The sequence below is a fragment of the Paralichthys olivaceus genome, chromosome 8 (genome assembly GCF_024713975.1).
Source record: "Paralichthys olivaceus isolate ysfri-2021 chromosome 8, ASM2471397v2, whole genome shotgun sequence".
NCBI classification, from domain to species: Eukaryota; Metazoa; Chordata; class Actinopteri; order Pleuronectiformes; family Paralichthyidae; genus Paralichthys; species Paralichthys olivaceus.
The window spans coordinates 24,474,628-24,495,045 of NC_091100.1; the positions used below are offsets into that span (position 1 = coordinate 24,474,628).

General features: G+C 40.3%; 1 protein-coding gene across 1 annotated transcript in view; it reads right to left on the bottom strand.

Moving 5' to 3' along the window:
* neurl1aa (neuralized E3 ubiquitin protein ligase 1Aa) overlaps positions 1-12,825 on the bottom strand; it is a 65,942-nt gene extending 53,117 nt beyond the window's left edge. Inside the window, exon 1 of the mRNA XM_069530556.1 lies at positions 12,582-12,825. Coding sequence (XP_069386657.1) covers positions 12,582-12,645 — 64 coding nt within the window. The 5' untranslated portion in view covers positions 12,646-12,825. The remainder of the gene's footprint in view (positions 1-12,581) is intronic.
* Positions 12,826-20,418: the final 7,593 nt, after the last annotated feature.

Here is a 20,418-nt window from a genome sequence, read left to right on the forward strand (position 1 = left end):
ATCCCTTTTAAAACCCATTTCTGTTGTGACTCACATTAAAATTGTGCTTCCATCCAGAATGTAATGTCACTTTGTCTACAGAGAAATACTGTTTCTGTGTTACATCATCATGAGTGTGGCAATGAAAGGACATATTGTGTTTTGGAATGATACCTCCCAAGGGTGAGCACATATAACAGGATAAAACAGGATGAAAACATCACAGAATCTTTCACTGCAGGGCTGTTTCCTGAAATCCCGACTACACTAAAGTTGATCAGAAATATGGTTACCGGTCAGAAGAGGTCAGACGCGGAGGGAAGGTACAAGTTTGGATGAAAGTAATGATTTTAAGAAACCAATTAAGCAGAAGCCTAAACATGAGAGGGATCCTTGTTTATCTTATGTTACCTTATTTCATAAAGCAAGTTTCTAGGACAGCTTTCTTCCATCTGCGCAATATTGTGAAAATTAGAAACATCCTGTCTCAGAAGGATGCTGAGAAAGTCGTCCATGCATTTGTTACCTCTAGACTAGATAACTGTAACTCTTTATTATCAGGATGTCCCAGGAAGTCTGTGAAAAGTCTCCAGTTGGTCCAAAATGCTGCAGCACGAGTGCTGACAGGAAGTAGAAGCAGAGATCACATTACTCCTGTCTTAGCTTCTCTACATTGGCTCCCTGTAAAATTCAGAATAGAATTCAAGATCCTGCTCCTCACATATAAAGGTTTTAATAATGAAGCTCTTTCACCAAAGAGCTGATAAGACCATATTCGAATGGGAGGTAGAGCATTCAGCTATCAGGCTCCTCTCCTGTGGAACCAGCTCCCACTCTGGGTTCATTTACTTATTTTACTATACATGTCATGTCAACTATGTGCTTTTTTCTCCCATAGTTCCTCTCTCTCTTTCTTTCTCTCTTTGCAGGTATCTCTTACTCCACAACTGCAGGATAATAATAATAATAATCATAATAATAATAATCATAATATTATTAACAACAATACTTATTATTAATTATTAATATATGAATTGTAGCTGCTATCATTAATAATCAATAACGTCTTTACACTGTTATTGTTTACAGTCAGATCTGATACCTGATGGTGCACAAGTATTCCTGGTCTCTCTCGCCTCTCTCTCCCTTCTCCCTCCCCACTATCACTCTCTCTTCTCTCCCCTCTTTTCCACCATTTTTTCTTTGCTCACCCCAACCGGTCGAGGCAGATGACCGCCGACATTGAGCCTGGTTCTTCTAGAGGTTTTCTTCAGTCGCCAAAGTGCTGCTCATTGTGGAGACTTTTGGGTTTCTTTATTAAAAAATTTTTAAGCTTCTATGTAAAGTGCCTTGAGATAATGTATACTGTGATCTGGCGGTATACAAAATTCATTGAATTGAATTGAATTTCAAGAAAAAGTAAGGATACCCCATAGCGATAGATTCCAGAAAGATGCTGAACTGCTGATGCGTCAGTCTTGTGATATGTAATTTCAAGGATAGTCATAAGACACAAGCTCATAATCCTGCAACTCTTCCATAAAAAAAGGAAGTTATATCTCTATGCCATGGGACCGCATTGGTTTAAATCTGCCTGAATGTCAGAGTCAATGATTCATAGTCAGGAGTAGATATCTGTGATATGGCTGCTGAGAGCAGCTATGTGAGAAAAGATCAAGTTTTGGACCAGCGGGCCTGCATATCAGACAGGAGGACAGACCAAAGGTGTGACCAGGGCTGTCAAAGTAAAATGGTAGATAAACTTTTTGAGATTGAATGTGCCGCCTAAAAAAACTATTAGTCACGAACACAGTGTAAACAGAAAGCAGATTGTTGACTCTGCAGTTGGTTGCTTATAACAAAAAAAAAAAGAGGAACGAGGAACAGAGATGGTAGAAAGTAAGAGCTGTTTTCACACCCAAAGGTTAGAATGTGCACAGCGTAGTCCAGACCTTCCCCATGCTTTCATCTGATAACATGGGCGCTGAAATGAAAAGCAAGACGTTCTGCTTCCCACACACACTGCTCACACAGCCGGTGTGACCAGGCGCATTCACGCTGGTTGATCTTCAGAAGTTATGTACTGTCGATGCCCATTGGTGTGACACTTCTATTATTTTCAAACATTTGACCTGATTTTTACGTGGTTGTGTCTCTGCTCAACCATTAATCAAATAATGTGAAAAACAAAACATATAAAAACATAAAAAGCGAGTTATCACCTGAATCTACAGCTCTCCATGAGGGAGCTTGATAGCTTTTAAAGTATTAAGCGACCAGTTGTGTACTGTCGCTGTTGACATGATGTGGCTCCAAAGTTCTTCTGTATGCTATCTGTTAAACAACAAACAACAGACAGACCCAGTTAGAGACAAGCATTAGAGTTGGTAGAGACCAAACAGAGCTACATTTATTTTTACTGAATCACTGAATTGAATATCTGACTTTCATTCTCTCCTCATGTGGCCAAAACGTTACTCCAAATAAATAATAAGTTTGCTCTGTAATTACATGACTGCTCCTAACAAATTTCCCAAATTAAGTTAATTTATGTCAAAGCAGCTAAAAGGAGTTAAATCAACTGCATTTTACACCCAACACAAAGCAGCAATGCAATTGTAACAGCAGCACAGTTTACAGTTTCCAATATGTATAAATTACAAATGCTCTTTTGCCCCTCTGAGCACCCATGGGTGTGTTGCTCTTGTAACATCCCCTGGACAGGTCTAGGGGTATAGCTAGATACAGTAACACAATAATCAAGAATAATAGAGAGTCAGAGTTAACAATTACATTCAACTTTTTATTGTCCAGCTGTATCTGATAACAAAAGTTTACACACATGAATGTGGAGGAGGATGGGATCATATGATTATGCCAAATAAAATGTTATAAATACAACAAAACCAGGCCTGACTGACCCTCTTAATCCCTTAAACAAATCCCCAAAACAAATGCAGGGGTGACCCCAACCAATAGCCTGGTGTGTTTAAACAAGAATAAACTATGTCTGTGGAAAATGTAGAGGGCACCCCAAACTTATATGAAGTCCTCACCCGTCATCCACATACCCTTTAGTAAACAGAAAAGAAAACCTCTGCTTCTTCTTTTGGTTAATTGGCAGGTGGCAACTAATGTCAAGGTGCATTACCGCCCAAAAAACTAAAGACGAAGGGTCTTTTAAGTGGGCCCTGATTGCTGATAGGTCAGCCTGGAGAGTGATTGATTAGCATGGCCAGGAGACCAATCACGTTGATCAAGATTGGAAGTTGATGCGTGGACTGGACGGAGCAAGCCCCTATTCCATACCAGGTCTTAAATCTGTGTAGAGCAAACTGGGGAGGAGGAGAGAAAGAGAAACGGGAGAAAAAAACCCAAACACTCTGCTCCTGCCCTGCACATAACACTCTTAAAATGAGGTGTGGTTGGCGCAATTCTACCTTGAGGTAGTGGAAAGCGTTTTTGAAAAACAAAAACCTGGCCTGAAATCATCCAGAGCTCACTCAGTCTCAGTCACAACTGAAAATCTAATTGAAGAGATCAAGAAAAAATAGTTTAATGAAAGTTGGTTGGAACAAATCTTTTATTGGAGAGTAATCATGCATTTAGAGCCATCTGAACAGAGGCAGAATCACTGATCAGGAATGAGGCTGAAGCCACTAACAGGCAGTTAGTGGGAGGCTGTGTGTGACAGAGGATTTGTGGTAGAGGAAGAATGTGGTGAGGTGACCATGTAAACAGAGAAACACAAGGCAGATGTATTGGTTGTGCAAACTATGAGAAAAATAGCTGCTAATGAATGGCAAAGTATTCAGTGCGGAGACCTCATCTTAAAAAATGTGACGGCTTCAAAGTGACAAACGGACAAAATGCACACGGAACTCTGGGGATGAGTGAAATCTATCATTCCTGGTTTGTTTGAGGGCCCTTGTCAAGCTCCCGAACTCTTATGGGTTCCCCTGCTGTGGAGCAACCGAGCACAGGCCATAAATTAAAAACACACTTTCCCCCTGAATTTGATCCAGTATGACAGAGGAAAAATGTCTCTAGCACAACAGCTAACTAGCAGCAGGTTCTGAATCCGGCTTCAGGTGATTAAAGTTGACATCAGGCATGCCGGATGATTATATATATATATTTATATGCAAATATATATGAAATATACAGTATACATATTTATATCTACATATCTATATTTATCTATAGATAATCCTCAGTAACTATTGTGTTACCTATATTTTCACTTGTTTTGAACCTTCCAACCCCCACCCTTCTTTAGGCAGGAAGAGGGAGGTCGGTCAAGTGAACCAGACCTTTCATCACATTGCATCTATAATGTTAGGGACAGAAACGTCTCTCCTCCAGCAGAGAGCATGGACAGTCCGAGACACTACTGCTGGCCTGGAAAGCATGGGATTCTGGGTGGTTGTTAAAGTGCAGGTGGTTTTATGCTCTAATGCCCGGGCCATGGCTGTGGAACGGCTTGCTTTTCAAGTCGGTGCCCATGTCAACAGATTACAGTGGCCACAGTGCCTGCAGTCCAGCTGCGCTGCTCTTCTAGAGGTTCAAGGTCTCGACTAATGTTTCTGTTTGAAATATTTGCAACACTTCCTGTACCAGTTTCAAAGTAAAAGCACTCCAGCGTTTCTGTCGACTGAATCCATTCATTTGTTTTAACAGGGATTTGATTGTTATTGCAAGATGAAAAGCTGCATACCATATTGCCTGGCATTATATCCAACTTTTATTCAAGGAAATACAGTAGTAACACCAGCAGCTCCGCAGACAAGTGCGACATGCAGCAGTCTGGCCCGAGCGTAAGGGTTTACAGCTGAGTCTGAGCTTGTTCTCATGTTTGCAACCATCAGAAGCTCCCACTCCTTACTTCCTCTTTTCTCTCTCTCTCACTCTCAGTCATGCCCACTCACTCACACACGATCTCTCCCACACCCACGATGTTCCTATCTCTCCACAGTAAAGCTCTTGTTAATGTCCCATGGTCACACTGCTGGTGACAGATGGTAAAGGCGGGTTGAAAACTCCCCAAATAAATATGTAATCCCCTCCTCACATGGACTGTAGAACAACGCACATAATCCCGTCAGAAACACTACAGCAGCTCCGCGGAGAAGCAGGCCAGAGGGGAGATCACCCTTTATGTGTGTGTGTTTCAGTGATTTGAAAGCAGTGCCTGTGTGCCTTGGTATCACACCCTTTACTTTTCAAGTAATAGAGGTGATGAGGTCAACTAAACCATATGCAACACATAGAGATGATTACAATTCACATATCACATGAGTACTTATTTATAATGCCGTCATCACTGGAGTAAAGAGCTCCAATCTATCAGTGCACATTACAGATTCACACACCAATAACACTAAAAGTGTTTTCATTCATTTGATTTATAAATGTTTTACTTGTTCTACCTGTATGGCAGCCAGGAAATAATCATAAGGTCTATAACTATTGTCCAAGCACAGACCCCCCCCCCCCCATAAACACAGGTGCACTGCCTGCGTTTACGCACAGTGACAGATGTGTTTTAATGGCTCCATTCTGTGATACAGGTGCAAATAGCGCATTGTGTGGAATAAGCAACTTCAGGACAGAGGAAGTAAAAGAAACAGACACCTCACCCACCATAATAAGAAATAATTATTACATAAACATAATATTAAAGCATTTTATTACAACATGAGTTGATCGTAATGAGTTTCTCTGGGACTCTGTACTTCCTTTGAATCTTTTTCCGTCAGAAGTCGATTTCAACTCATTTCCACTTCTTACGAGTTCTTTCCATTGACTTTCCAAAACACGTTAATTCAAGTTGTCATGTTGTTTTTACTGCATGTATTTCTCCTTTATCACACTATACTCACATTTGGCTGTTGTTTCATTTAGCACCAACGTTCAAAATAAATTCTAAATACAGAGGAGGCCTTTTTAATTTGAAAATAATCATCTTCCCATTCTCAGTGCTAGCATGCAAGGCATCACTTAACATCCTGATTAACTTGTCATGTTGCCAACATTCATTTCCACTTTCCAACTTCTCTTTGTTGAACTGTGCAATCAAAATCATTTGTATGGTTGACATGCTCCTTTTGATCTGCTGCCATACAGAAACCCTGTTTGTTTCAGGTTCTGGTAAAGGACAAGAAAAACAACACTGTTTTCCGTTGTTAGCATTTTAAGTATTAGGTCACTTTAAGGACAAGTCAGTGACCCCCTCTTCATTTTCCAGCCACGAAGGCCTCAACTCTGCAGATAAGGTCATCAACAAATGCCTTTATGTTCTATTTCATATATTCTGTGAATTAACATGAATTATTGATTATTTCCATCGGACATTAAAATCTTTTAATGCAACAGTCAACAGGTTGCTTGCATGTCTCCACTGGATTAAAAGTAGTTTAAAGCATTAATGTATTATCTCATGTAACTATCTTAAAAGCTAAATTAAAGCAAAAAAAATGTAAAATGTGAATAGGAGATAATGGACTTGACACTGGGCTGGATTCATTTGCTGAAAGTAGTGTGAATTCAAGAATTGTGGTTTACTTTTGCGTCCCTATGTTTTCTTTATGTTTTGTGTACACAACTTTTTATTCTTTTCCTGATACAATTAATCCAATTGCCACAAACTACTTGGTCAAGCTGAACTCGGGGCCCAGGGTCTCTATGGGCCTGTGACTTGGGGACAGTTGCCAGGTTGTTTTCGAAACCTCTGTCTATCCTCATGATCATCAGTGAAGGGAACTCTAATCAATCATGATCTAGTTCCATTTTGTTCAAGACTTCTCCAAAGCAAACTAAGCATCAGCAATGTGTGACTCTATTCCTCAAAATGTCACCTGGTCCTCAAACACTACTGCTGAGCCTCTGACTTTGAAGTACATTAAATGACAAGCAGCCATTCTATACAACTGTAAGGGTTAAATAAATCATGGACCCAAAATGTAACATAACATTTCCTGTTTCTATTCTAAGGTTTCCATGATTCACAAAGTTTTTCCAGAACCCCCCACGAATGAATGATCTACTTCTTCCTTTATAAACTCTGTGGAGCTGTGCAGTACACAATGCAAACTGCTTGGCCCTACATCACCATAAAGTACCATTAAAACACATCTGTCGCTGTGCGTACAAGCAGGCAATATTCTCATCTTTATAGGTGGGGAGTGATTAAATTTATACACTTGGATAGCCGTTACAAGGCTTGTGATGAACAAAGTGCCATAATTCTGTCCTGGTTACCACAGTGTAAACACAGGAAAACAAATAAAGGCAGAGAAGAGAGAAACTAAAGCAAACATAAAGCCATTGCCTGACTACATAGTTCACTGTTTCACTGTTCTAAAGGTAAAAAAATGAAACTTTTTATCATATTCTCACATATTTTTAGACAAAGTGTGACACTAATACAGTATAACATAACAGGCTGCTGTAAAACAATGCGTCATTGTTACTGAAGCCCTGTTCTAAGATTCAAAATGCATTCATAACAATCTTGTGATAGCTCCTTGTCTTTGAATTGTCTTATATAAACATGAGACATTGTCTAAGCCGTTGAGCTCATTGAGCACAGGCAACTGTCTGTGCAGGAAAACGCTGGCAGTCTTTTTTTTTTTTATAGCTAATGTTTACAAGTGCAAACACTGCAATACAATGCCTGAGGAGCTTGAATCCTCCTAGGGGGTGGCAATGTGCCCATATCACCTCCCTGTGTTTGTGTTGCTTTTTTTAGGCAGGTGTTAAGGATGTTTGAAAACACCCCGGGCAGGCAGCTGTACTGTCGGTACCACGTTACATAAGTGCGGTCAACTGTCACAGTACAAGAAACCACTGAGTCACTGCTACATCAGGAAGCGAAGAAAAGGCTTGAAATGTTTTATTACTATTTCCTGGGGTATATTTTGTCTATTTTAGTTATGACTCCACTAAGCAGTGCAGTGTACTTGAGATATGGCCCGAGGTCGTCTAATTACAAAACAAATACAGTTTAATTTCATTTAATGACCACTCCCCAAAGAGTAAGTACACATAGTCCTGATTAGGCTGTGTTCGAAGTTCAGATGAAACAAACAGTTCTCTCTTACGTTCCAACTCTGCCGACCTTTATTTGATTTATTCAGCATATTATTCTAAACAAAGTTAATTTTCATCTTTGCAGTACATATTGTGCTGCCTTTGGTGTTGGGGAGTGGTGCACATTGTAAGCTTAGCGGTCATGAGTAAAATGCAGCGTTGCAACAGCAATGTGGTTAATGATTTACTAAGTTAGTAGTCAGGTAACATTATGTTGGAAATGCAAAGGCACACCCAACATTGCCGCTGTTCTCGTTCGCACCCCATCATTTCCAGAACGCCCTCCACTAATCCTCTTTACCTTTCTGAACTCCTGCACATCGACACACCCTCCCGCACTCTCAGATATTCTTCTTCCAGGACTACCCAAGCAAACGTGCAAATTCCTATGTTAACTTTCTATTCGACAGCAAAAATAAATGTCCATTGTTTTGCACCATCTCTGCAAATGAACTCGTTACAACTCAGAACTGTCAGAAAATTGCAGGGTTCAGGGTTGTGAACATGATAAACTCGACTCCGGCAAAACTTCCGCTGATGCTGTTATCATTAATAACACATCAGTAAATATCATTTTCATTATAAAAACCAGTCTGACAGAGCTAAAATATGACAGTTATACAACTGTTCCTGTTCCCTTTCTCTCTCTCTCTCTCTCTCTCTCTCTCTCTCTCTCTCTGCAGTCATCAGTGCTGCTCATTGTGGGGACTGGTTTCTGTAGTACTTGAGATAGTGTACAGTATGTTGTGATTTGGCTCTATATTTTTATATTGTGTGAACATGAACACAGGTAGTAATGACAGCATTGTGGATGTAGCATTAGCAAAGCTTTTGTGTTTGTTGTGGGTTACAGGGTTTGTGGGCAAGAAACTGAAACCAAAGAGGCTGAAGATCTGTGTACATGAAGGAAACCAGTCAGTCAGTACTTATCTGTGGGTTCATCATGTCCAGTGATCTTTCCCTTTCAAAAGTAGATGTGTGGTTAGTACAAAATATTGATTAGTGCAGCCTTTAACAAATACCACAAACTACAATTGGATTTCTACTGTTGTACGAAAATAAAGGAAATCCATGTCGGCCCTATAATCAATGAGCTATGTGTGCTGTATGATTTGTAGTGTGGAAAAATGAGCTGAAGACAGCACATGTCAGGTGTGGTGTGTGTGTGTGTGTGTGTGTGTGTGGGTGGGTGGGTGTGTGTGGTAACAGCATGCCCTTGTGGTGCCCTCACAGTAGTGTCTTGTAGAGGAAAGAACCATTTGGAGTTAGTTTGCTCTAATGAAAGAGCAGCGATGCACTGCTCAGACTGGGTGTTTCCCTCCTCCCTCCTGTCTCTGTCTAAATGGGCTGTGTCACAGCTCAATGAAGCAAACCTTTGTGTCCAATAAAACACTCTCCACAAATGCATTTTCTCTCCTGTCATTGGCTCTATGAGACAATCAGGATGAAAAGTAACCGCACAACTTTGCCCCTTCAGTGGTACGACTGCCATTCAATAGAAATAAAGGCGGAGATTTTCTGTCCAAAACCACCACTGAAAGTGTCCTTGAGGGAGACATTCATTTAACACGCTTTTGAATAAATGTTCAAAAATAACTAGATACAATTAATAAACAAGGAGAATGTAATTTGCTGTCTCAGTGTGCAGGTTTTACACATTATACAGACTTTCTGAGAGGTGGGGTTCATTTCTAAAAAGGATGGAGAAATGGGCTGGAACTAAACGGTTGTTTACCCATGAGGGATTACTCTACATCTTGTTCTGCAGTGCATTTGCATTCCCCATGTTTGCCTCTCACTTCATCTAGCTCTCTCTGCATTTCCTGGGAGACACACACACACACACACACACACACACCTTTTTCAGCTACATCTGTTTGTGTCTCAGTTCTGAGTATCTGTCTGCGTGAGTTCGGTGAGAAAGTACGGCAGCTTGTACTTTCCAACATTATGTTTGTGTCAGCGACACCATGTTCAGACGCATTTATTCAGTAATGCAGCATCCCTGAGGATGACTTTCATCTAAATGCTGTTGCACTACCTCTGTATCACATGACCAGCTGTAGTTAGTGGCACTTGATCCATCACAGATTAAAATACATCCAGTAAGTGGCAGGAAGTGCAAAAAACTCAAAATCATGATGATATTAGTCTGATGCATGAACAACTCATTTGCTACTATGAGCTTGCTTTGTACTGGCAAATACATTGTCTTGTAAATAGCTCAGTCTTGGACTACTGTTCCAAATATACATATACATTCTTCCATAGATTCATAAAAACTTTCAGAACTTGGCAGGAATTAATGATGGTTCAAAGTGATGTCGTCACAGGTCATGTTTCATGTGACAAGAACTAAAGATTTTCATCTTAACAATAAATGACAAGAAAACTGCAAATCCATTTATTTCCAAGCAGGAAAAGCAGAATGTGTTGCGCTTTTTCCGATATTTTTTTTCTGCCAACTGATTGATCAATTTCTTCACTTGACATACTGTATAACCATATTACAGCAGCATACACAGCTGTGAAGCGAACAAACTGACAAATAGATGAAATATGTTGAGATGGAGATTGCTCTGACAATGAATGGGGAGTCATCACCACAAAGCTGAGTCAGCAGAGCTATGAGAAAACCATTTATCCTGCTCAAAGCACATTAATGTACTGCAAGTCTGTACCGAAGAAGTGAGGGTGTCTTTGAAATGTGAGCTGAGGGGGATATTTGTGTGTGTGTGTGTGTGTGTGTGTGTGTGTGTGTGTGTGTGTGTGTGTGTGTGTGTGTGTGAGTGTTCGGAGGGTTATAAACTGTATGTATGACTGGGTGCATTCATCACTGCCTCGGCATAGAATTGATCTGCTGATATCTCTCTTCCGTATCCGACCAATCGCAACATCCAAACACCAGCAGCCACCAGCCTAATAAAGTGGGATGCAGAGCAGCACCAACATATCCCCATCCCTTCATTACTGAACGGCTGCCAGTGACGACGTCTGGTCCTCGTCCTAATCAGTCATCATCTCCTGCTGATAACGCTCTCTGAAAACCATCACCATGGGAACTGTTGCGCATGTTATGGGTGGTCGTCAAGGAAACCTGGCAGAAAAGCGGCCCCTTTTCTCTCATGCACTGCCTGACTCACTGCGCTGTGCTCCTGCGATGTGAAAATAGCTGTGCGATCTTAGAGAGTGTGTTCGAGATGGAGAAAAGGATGTGAAAGGGCAAACTGTGTACTTGTGGTGATTATCCCGATGACAGCCACATTTTAAACAGTTCCCTCAGGCTCATTTCTCCCTCTGTAATCCAGATGCAACAGTGGGATCAGGACTTTTTTGTACTTTACGTGATAGTATTACACATGGCTCAGCTTTATAGTTGCTATATGAGGATAATAAGTTTCTTCAGCTTTTGATTACTCAGTGCTCAGATGGATTTTGGTATTTTACATGAGATTTGTGCTTATAAACACCTGCTTAACGTCATTACTGTTACTCCTCTGTGTATAAAATTAACCAAATTAATGGATGCATTGAATCACATCATGATTGTTTACTAAATTGTGAGTTTCCAGTCTTTTACTCTTCACTTCGCACAGAATCCATATTTTTTGCTTCTAACTTGTGAATTCAACTCTCAGCATGTTTTTTGTTTTTTCTTACAAAAACAAAGTCAACTCAACAACAAACATACGATCTAAAAAGAAGAGCATTCGTTTTAAAAATTCTTGGTTTGACAGTAGGAGAAAATATTATAGTTCAGTGCTGGAGACCTCATAAAAACAACCTGCTGGAAAAACAGCCTCGGCTCAGGGTCTGTTCAAGCTGCGGATCCTGTCACGTGATTGTCTTTAGCAAATGTCCCTTTTTCTGGACTTTTTTATTCTTCAAGGGTCTTTGAGGTTAGTTTTGCTTTGTCAGCTGGTGTTTTCTTGGTTACAGGGCTCAACCATTGAGTCAATATAGGTGAGAATTTCAGCATGTATTGTAGTCCTATATACTATTTCTATTGTTATTCTTATTTTTCTATTTCTTACTACAGATTTCCCTTGCGGTGCTACTTCTACTTCAATTGGGAATAAAGGCAATAAAGGTACATCTTACCTTAACTTATCTCAGTTTATCTTTTCTTACATTTTGTTGCTAATTTGCTTCTATGCCTGTGCTGTGAAAGAGTGAGAAAACAAGAGCTTTCACTGGTGGCAGAGGGTTTTAAAGTGGTACTACTTTCAGTTTGCTATGAATGAATAGTAATGCCGCCGCCCGGCAGCAGAGGAGCAGCGGGCCCGCGCCTCCTGCAGCCTGAGACGGGAGCTGTTCTTCAGCACCACCGCGCAGCTGGAAGCTGACCCAGGAGCAGCAGCAGCGCAACGTGGAGGCTCCTCCACCTCTGTCCTCTGCGTAGTCTGCCTACACTGTCTGACGCGCACACACACGCACATACACGCACACACCGCTCGTTTCTCGGGAGTGCTGTGTGTGTTTTCAGTTTGTGTTGGGTGGTGGTCACTGACCTTTCTGCGAATTGCGGAGTCTCTGGAAGCCCTGCTGTTGTCCTCTCGAGACATTATTGCCCATGACAAGATGCTGACGACAACACACCGCGACTTTAAACAGGAACACTGTCGGTGCGAACGATGACGACCCAATACACAAAAGACAACTCGTTCGTCCTCGGCCCTGCTGTACTGGGGGAGGGCAGGGCTGGTGTCGTTTCTGATGAGTCCTCCCTCCACATCACCACACGACAGAGGCGCAGGAGGCAACAGGCAGAATCAGGAGCACAGGTGGAGTCAGAGCAGAGAGTCAGACCCAGAGCAGCTGATTCATCCTCTATTCAGAGCGGAAGCAGTGGGAGACATCTGCATGCAACCTTATATTCATATATTTACGAGTAAATATATATTTCTTTTATATAAAATTATGCTTTACAATTTTGTTACAGTGTTAAGGCAATATTGGCCATTATAATAAGCTAACACTATGGAATAGCTCAAATATCCAGAGGGCCTAGCTATCATCAAACACTTCAGTTCAGCCTGCACCTTCTGCATTCATCATCTGTCTGCATTGTGTAAAGCTGCCATCTAGTGTAAATCAATAATAAACAAAGAAAAAAACACAACCAACAGAAGCCATGTGGGGACAGTTGGGGTTTGATTTCCAGTCTGCTGGTTCTGATCCAGCAGCAGCCTCATAGAGCTCTATTGTAGAAACTGGATCACATTATGTACAACATATAATAGTAGTTTACTCTAAGTGGGAGTGAAGTGCCAGAGGAATTGAATATCTGGTTTTGTTCTGTTTTGGTCTGGATAAAGCTCACAATTCCAATAAAAACCCTTGTCTTTTAAAAAGACATGCGTCCCTTTTTACTTTATCATTCAAGAAGACTTTCAGAATTTCAGGATCCCAAGCAAATGTATGCCTTGTTGTAAAAATGTTATGGTTACACAATAAAATACTGAAAACAAGTATATTCATTTTCACAATCTCATCATTTCAGCGCTGGTTGATTTGGTGCCATCCATATCTACTGTAAATGAAAACAACCAGCATGACCATTGTACTCAAGGTATTATATTTTCAATTGTATGTTTCAATATCATACTATCATATAGTACTACTTTATTACACAATGAGGGAAGTATGTGTTGCTGCTAATTACACTATATTTACTTTCTCAATTTTGTTCAGAGGTAAATGTGTCTTCAGTCACAAATGAAATATCATTCTGCTCAGAGAAGTGATTGATTGAATTAAGTTTCTTCATTCATGTCTGAAGACTACAGTTGATTTGCTTGCAAAATGAAGTTTCCACACTGAAGTTTTTATTGACTGACCCTTGGCTGTGTGGAGAACATGAATATTACTATATTTTGTCTCTTCTGTTTAGATGATTTGAGAGTGACTGCTGTTCATGCTGTGAGTGCAGCATACATACCAGTTGTACCTGGTTTAATTTGCAGTTGGCTGAAGTATGACTGCAGATGTTTAAGCAGATGTTGTGCCCGGTCATAACAGTGGGAGCTGGTTGTCAAATGTGTGTCTTTAAAGCTGCAGCCATCAGATGGAGAGAAGAGAGGAGAAGTGACCTTGCAGGGATTCACTTTCACATGTTGTTTGACGGCAAACGAAATGAATGGGCAGGCCACACCCACCCACACATCTCTGGCATGGTAATTTAAGGTGTGAATGATTTTACATGAAAGCCTCAATCAGGACAAGAAGCGAGACAGGAAGTCTGTGTTTTAGCTCATCCTTGCTGCACAATTAGCCTTTGCGCATTCTGACAGTTTGTGACTTTGTTTGTCTGTTGTCAGGAGGTAGAAACCTGGAGAAGAAAACTACACTTTGGATTCTCTGAGGAACTAATTCCAGGTTATTCTAATGTAACATCTTTGTCTTGTTTACCATTAGCTATACACTATAATATCTACTAGAATAAAATGTTCTCACCCTTATTTGCTCCTATTGTTTCTGATATAGATTGCTTAGATTTTGCTGGCTCTCTTATTTATATTCAGGTCACATTACTCTGGAATGTGTCAGTTACTGCAAACAAATTAAATGCCAGTTTTGTAATTACTGAACGGCATGAACATTTCTATATGCTTTTGGACAACAGCTAAATCAAACTTTTACAGAAACACAATCAAGATCCAGTAAACTGAGAAAGCACTGAGAATTAAGGTGAAAGCAAAAAGAAAAACAAACATCCCACATCACACGTTTTCTGGCAAGCAGTGAAGTACACAAGTGTTTATTTGGAAGTTGAAGTTTATATGTATTTTTGTTTGCCGCAAACTACACTGAACAAAGATGTTCTGTGGTTTTGAAATGTTGGAGGACAATGTTGAGGCTATTTGAAGGCTGCTGCTGCTTTAACCTTCCATCCTGACTCATCACTGTTCTTTTTATCCCTGTGATAAGGGGGAGCTGAAAGAAATTTGATTATCCTGTTGCCATGTAAGATGTTACAACCCACCCCTACATGGATTACAATTCATTCCCAACAACACTATGATTTATTGTAACTGATTTTTGAAGAAAAAAAAATATTTTGACCATCCAGTAGAGACTGATCATTGCTGTCAAAGAGAGATTTTATTTAAACCTGTATGATTGGAGAGGCCACATCATGCACTAGATTAAAGCTAGTGGATGGAGTGTCCTGGTCATGTAATGGTTTAAGGAGTTATCAAAACTCATTAGGCCATGATTAGGCCGTGCATTAAGACGCACATCAGGTAAATTAACTTATTACACAAATTGAGATTTCTCAAATATATCTCAAAAACACAAAACACAATGGAGCATGGGGGGTCAGAGGAGCCATGGAGCGTGGGATGTGCAGGAGAGCGGAGATAGTGTGTCAGTGTCATAAGGTGCATGAACACAAAGTAAAAGGAAAGAAGCGAAGAGGAACTAAAACAGCATAACAGAGCAGCTCCTGCAGAGAGAGAGAGCGGACGTGGCAGCAGCAGTCAGAGCTTTGTAGATTGGGAACACTGTGTGATCCAGGTGATCCCAGCACCAACGATCCCTGCCCCAGCCACCTGGCATCCGAGTCCCTGTTCACACTCATGTTAATGCCGCATGTAAACAGCGTCTGAGCCGCAGGAAAACAAAGAATAGACGACTACACTCCAACAATGTCAGTCACATGATTGACAGTGTAAATTAAAACTATGAAAATGTATGGAGTCCAGATATCATTTAGTTGATTCCTTTTAAAATAAAAACTGGCATCTACATTACCCACAATGCAACTTGACCACTAGTAGCGTGATCAGAGATTAGGGTATTAAGTAGCAATTCTAGTGGAAGCGTATCTAGCTTTGAGCAGAAATGGGAAGGGGTTGAGAGAATCATTGCAATCTCACTTTTTTCTTACACTAGACCTAGAGATTAATTTCATTTTCAAAAAACTACTTATGACAGGTTGTATTCTCTCAACACCAGGAAACACAATTTGGTTTCCCTTTAATCAAATTGTCACCAACTACCAGTTGATTATAGTATATTGTTATGTGTTGTTCCACAGTTATCACCATTTTGGATCATTTCCTATCCTCACACAGTATTCCTCTGACAAATGCAGCATTGGGGAATAGATTACCCTGTTCTTTCTTTATGCATCTACCAGTAAACTGAAGTCCCCAAGTTGACTGTTGAACGATTGTTGTCAACTAAGTTTTTATAGCAAGTTAACAGCAAAGATGTTTCAAATCTCTTATTTCAGCTGCTGTTGTATTTAATTATCATAGTATATTGGCTTCAAGGACCAGTTTATAGGATGTAGTGACATCTAGTGGAGAGGTTGCAGATTGCAAGTCACTGAGTTTCCAAGCATGCCGACAAACCTAAGGTCATCCTGAGGTAAAATAGAACAATGAAAGTCCATCTTTGGAGCCAGAGTTTGGTTTGTCCATTCTGGGTTACTGTAGGAACAAGCTGGTGCAACATGGAGGACCTGCTCTAGATGTGATAACAAGGGCTCAGTCTAAGGTAACACAGCGATTCTTGGTTTAAGGTGCTGATCATAGACTGGTGCTGATACATTAATGAAATATTTATGGATAAAATATTTCACTGGTGTGTATAATTATGACCTCAGAACTACATGTTAGAATAAATGAGACACACAGAGAGTCAGATTTTCTCTGTATCTAACATCAGACGTTACTTTTTACTTTTCACTCTTTTTTTTTACAGGTGGAAGATAAAAGACACAGCCACTGGGCTTTCTGCAAAACAAACACTCAAAATCAATAAGGGAAATACTTTCTACATGAGTAACAGGTGAACATTGGCACAGATAAAGGATACACCGCTTTGCAGAGAGTGTCAGAAAGGTAGAAAGCCCCAGCAGGATACAGTCCTACTGGCCATCTCTGGCATACATAACTCCAGAAGTGTAGCACACCGGCTCTAGGCTGCTTTTTCATCGCTCTTTGATGTTTCCGAATTCAGCTCGAGCTGGACCCCCAGGTCTGTCGGATCTCCAGAGAACTGCAGAAGAAGCAGAAGCTAGAATGGTGGCATGGCAGTCACAATGGCGGCCATCAGACTAATACAGGAATAGTTATTTCACTATATGCACACTAACATGGCAGTGGCAGGCTTTGTGGGGTCCTCATTCTTCATTTACGTCACTCTCATTTATTTCAAATCAGCAGGCTTTTACAATCCATACATCACACAACATTTTCCATCCTCTGACGCTCATGTGTTCATGAAGACATGTTACTTTCAACTCTGCTGCAGATATCAGGGGAATATAGACTCTGGCAAGAATGATGTTAATTTTGGCAAGATGCACAAAGTCTAACAACTTCACTCCAACAGAAGTAGTTTAAAAACGACTGCGAACCAAAGTTTAAAAACTCAACTCACGTAAAATAGATTATGATGTGAATATAGAACATGCACAGCCTCCATTTTTGGAGTAGAAGCTCTGATCTCATCACCCCCCACCAAAAGTATTTTTAAAAACACAGCACAGAACAGCAGGGAATGAAGAACAGCTGCAGACTCAGAGCCTGGAGGTGGAGGTAGGACTTTTGGAATGCTATATCAACAGCAGCATTAGCATTAGCAGCAAGCAACATCATAGCTTTCAGGTGAGCAACGTGGCAGCAGAAGAGCGAGCAGAGTCCTGACGGATTATGTGATGAAAAGGGTGAACTGGATACACACTATAATGCAGTGAGCAGTGTAACTGTGAGATTACTAGAAGACTTGATCTGATTCCCAAAGCTCCTGGAAACTCTGGTATCTGCTGTGGCAAACTGCATAACATAGCACAGGGGGAGGGAACCTTCTTCTTAGGAAGGGCCATTTCAGTTTTTATACAACCTTTGAGGGCCATATGAAATTTAACACAACAAATATTGCACTGACCTCTAATGAATTTCTCTTTGGCGAGAAATGATGTCAGATGGTAGTGGTGATGATGATAGTCTCAGATATTTTTTTTTTTTGCCGGTATCAGCTTCTTAGCTAACTTTAGGCCACCTGCAAGAACATTTTTGTATTCTCATCCTAAATCTTTCTTACATTTGATGAATGTTATTTGTGTGTATTTAAGCATATGTGCAGGTGGCTGGTAAATATGCATGATTAATACCCCCAAAATACCAAATAAGAAGAAAAGAACTTCACGAGTTTCAGAGACTGAATTCCTGATTTCAGAGATCCTTAGAAGAAAGCCTTTAATTTCTAACAGGGTCAGGATTGAAATTAGAAGACTAGAAAAAAGCTGTTGATGCTGTGCCACCTGTTACTGAATAAAGGAGAAACAGTAAACTATGAAAAGGGCTTTAAAAAATATTTAAATGCAGCAAGCTCAAATGCAAAAGACACAAGCCAACTGGACTACTTTGCAGCACGAAGGAGTTGTGTGCTCCCCAGGCCATCAAGTAACAACATTTAGCAGAATACATTAAGAATTATATTATTATTCATATTGCAAAGTACAGAATAATGAGGACAGAATAATGTTAACACAATTATAAGGTGTAATTTATGTATTTATTTATTATTGCTCCTAAGTAATGAAATATACAATCCATTAGTGAAATACTTGATCTGAATAACAGCAGAGTAATATCTCATGAACCAGAGATATCAGTCTTACGTACCTCTTAAGAATAAATGTGTTCATGGGCATGAGGCCCGTTTCCCTGTCAGAGCGATGATGATCATCTAATTTAACCGCATGTTTGCTGAGGTATTTATTCTTAAGATTGATCTTTTGTGGATCTGCAGAACTGCGGATCCTGACTCTTTGTTAATTTCTCTTGGAAAGCAACATTCCACATCTTTTTTTTCATGGCAATCCCCATGACACTTGTCAGCAATGACCCAACAACAGCTACCTGTGTGTCTCTCACACTGGCCCTGACCTGAAAGCCTCACAGCCAGAACGGACCACTGGAAGAACATGTCAGTCCAAAGTTTTATGTTATTTTCTTTAATTAAAAAAAATGCTAAAATGATTTTGATCTGTATTTCTGAGTTGCTTTTATGAAATGGTGTGGGGATGTACACCCAGAGAGTGGAGGTTCTCTAGTCCAGATTTGATTTTGTTGTTGAGAACAACATGGTGTGTACATCTACTTTACTTCTCAAGCTCAGGAACATGCAGATATAAATCATCTTCTTGTATTTACTGCAATTTTCCATGCCTCACAAAGGGACACTCTGCAGTGGCCTTAAACTATGAGTCTGACCAAGCATTTATCTGAATCTTAAAAACTTTTCTGAACCTTTTTTATTTACAATTATTGTAAAGAATATGTTTAATGTGATCTCAAAGTGACAAACCAAAGTCTGTAGTTTTTTTCATCGTCTCTCAGGTTAGTATGTTAGTTTAATGGCCTGTAAGTTCAGAGTTCAGGTTCACTTACTCTGCTTAAAATGCTCTATATCAATGATTATGTGGCTCCATGTCTGTGAACGGGTACATATGAAACTGGTTGCTAATACATTTACTAACTTAAAGGGGATTGTTCACCAAAAAATGAAACGCGTTAGCATTGCTACATCTGCTAATGGACTTTTTAGGCATATAACACGGTGTAAATGATGCTGTTTCCATTCGAATATGAATGTTGCAGACACATGGATGACACCACAGGAGAATTAATGAGGCGTGTTATGTTTTTTTCTGTTGTTTAATAATGTTTGAAGGAGTCACCTTGGCTGCAACACTGTTTACCTGTGATACCAGTGATTTGTGGACTCAAACACTTCACCCACCCCTCCATCGGCATAATGGTGAGTAGATAATGAGTGAATTTTCAATTTTCTGTGAACTGTCCCTTTAAGATGATCATTTTTTTTCAGTTTGAAAAACGTGGAGTGCAGGCTGAAGCCAACTAGTGCTGCCAGAACTGAGCCTGTTGAGTTGGCAACATGTGAATCTACCAAGGAAGGTGAATTTAGCACATCAACACTGTAACAACAGGAAATTACACTCCAGCTTGGCGCAGATAAAAACATGATGAGACTCATGCAACCACACACACACTCTACTATCCCCATCTGTCTCTCAATCTTTCCCACTCTCCGTCTCCTTTCTCACCATCGATTGTTTCTTCCCGGCTGTTCCTGTGGCGAGGTGAAGCGGAGCCATGCCAATCACACGTGTTGAGTGATAAACACTCAGCTGTTGTCTCCATCGTTTGGCTCTCTCAGTCTGAGTCAGAGAGCCACAGTTGATTTGGTTGTTGACATTTGTGGTTTGCCATAGCTTTAAGTTGTTAGTGACATTTTGCACATGGCCAATGCTGAGCTCACTGTTAAACAGTCTTGAAATAATTTATTTTCTGCTGAGCCCCTGCT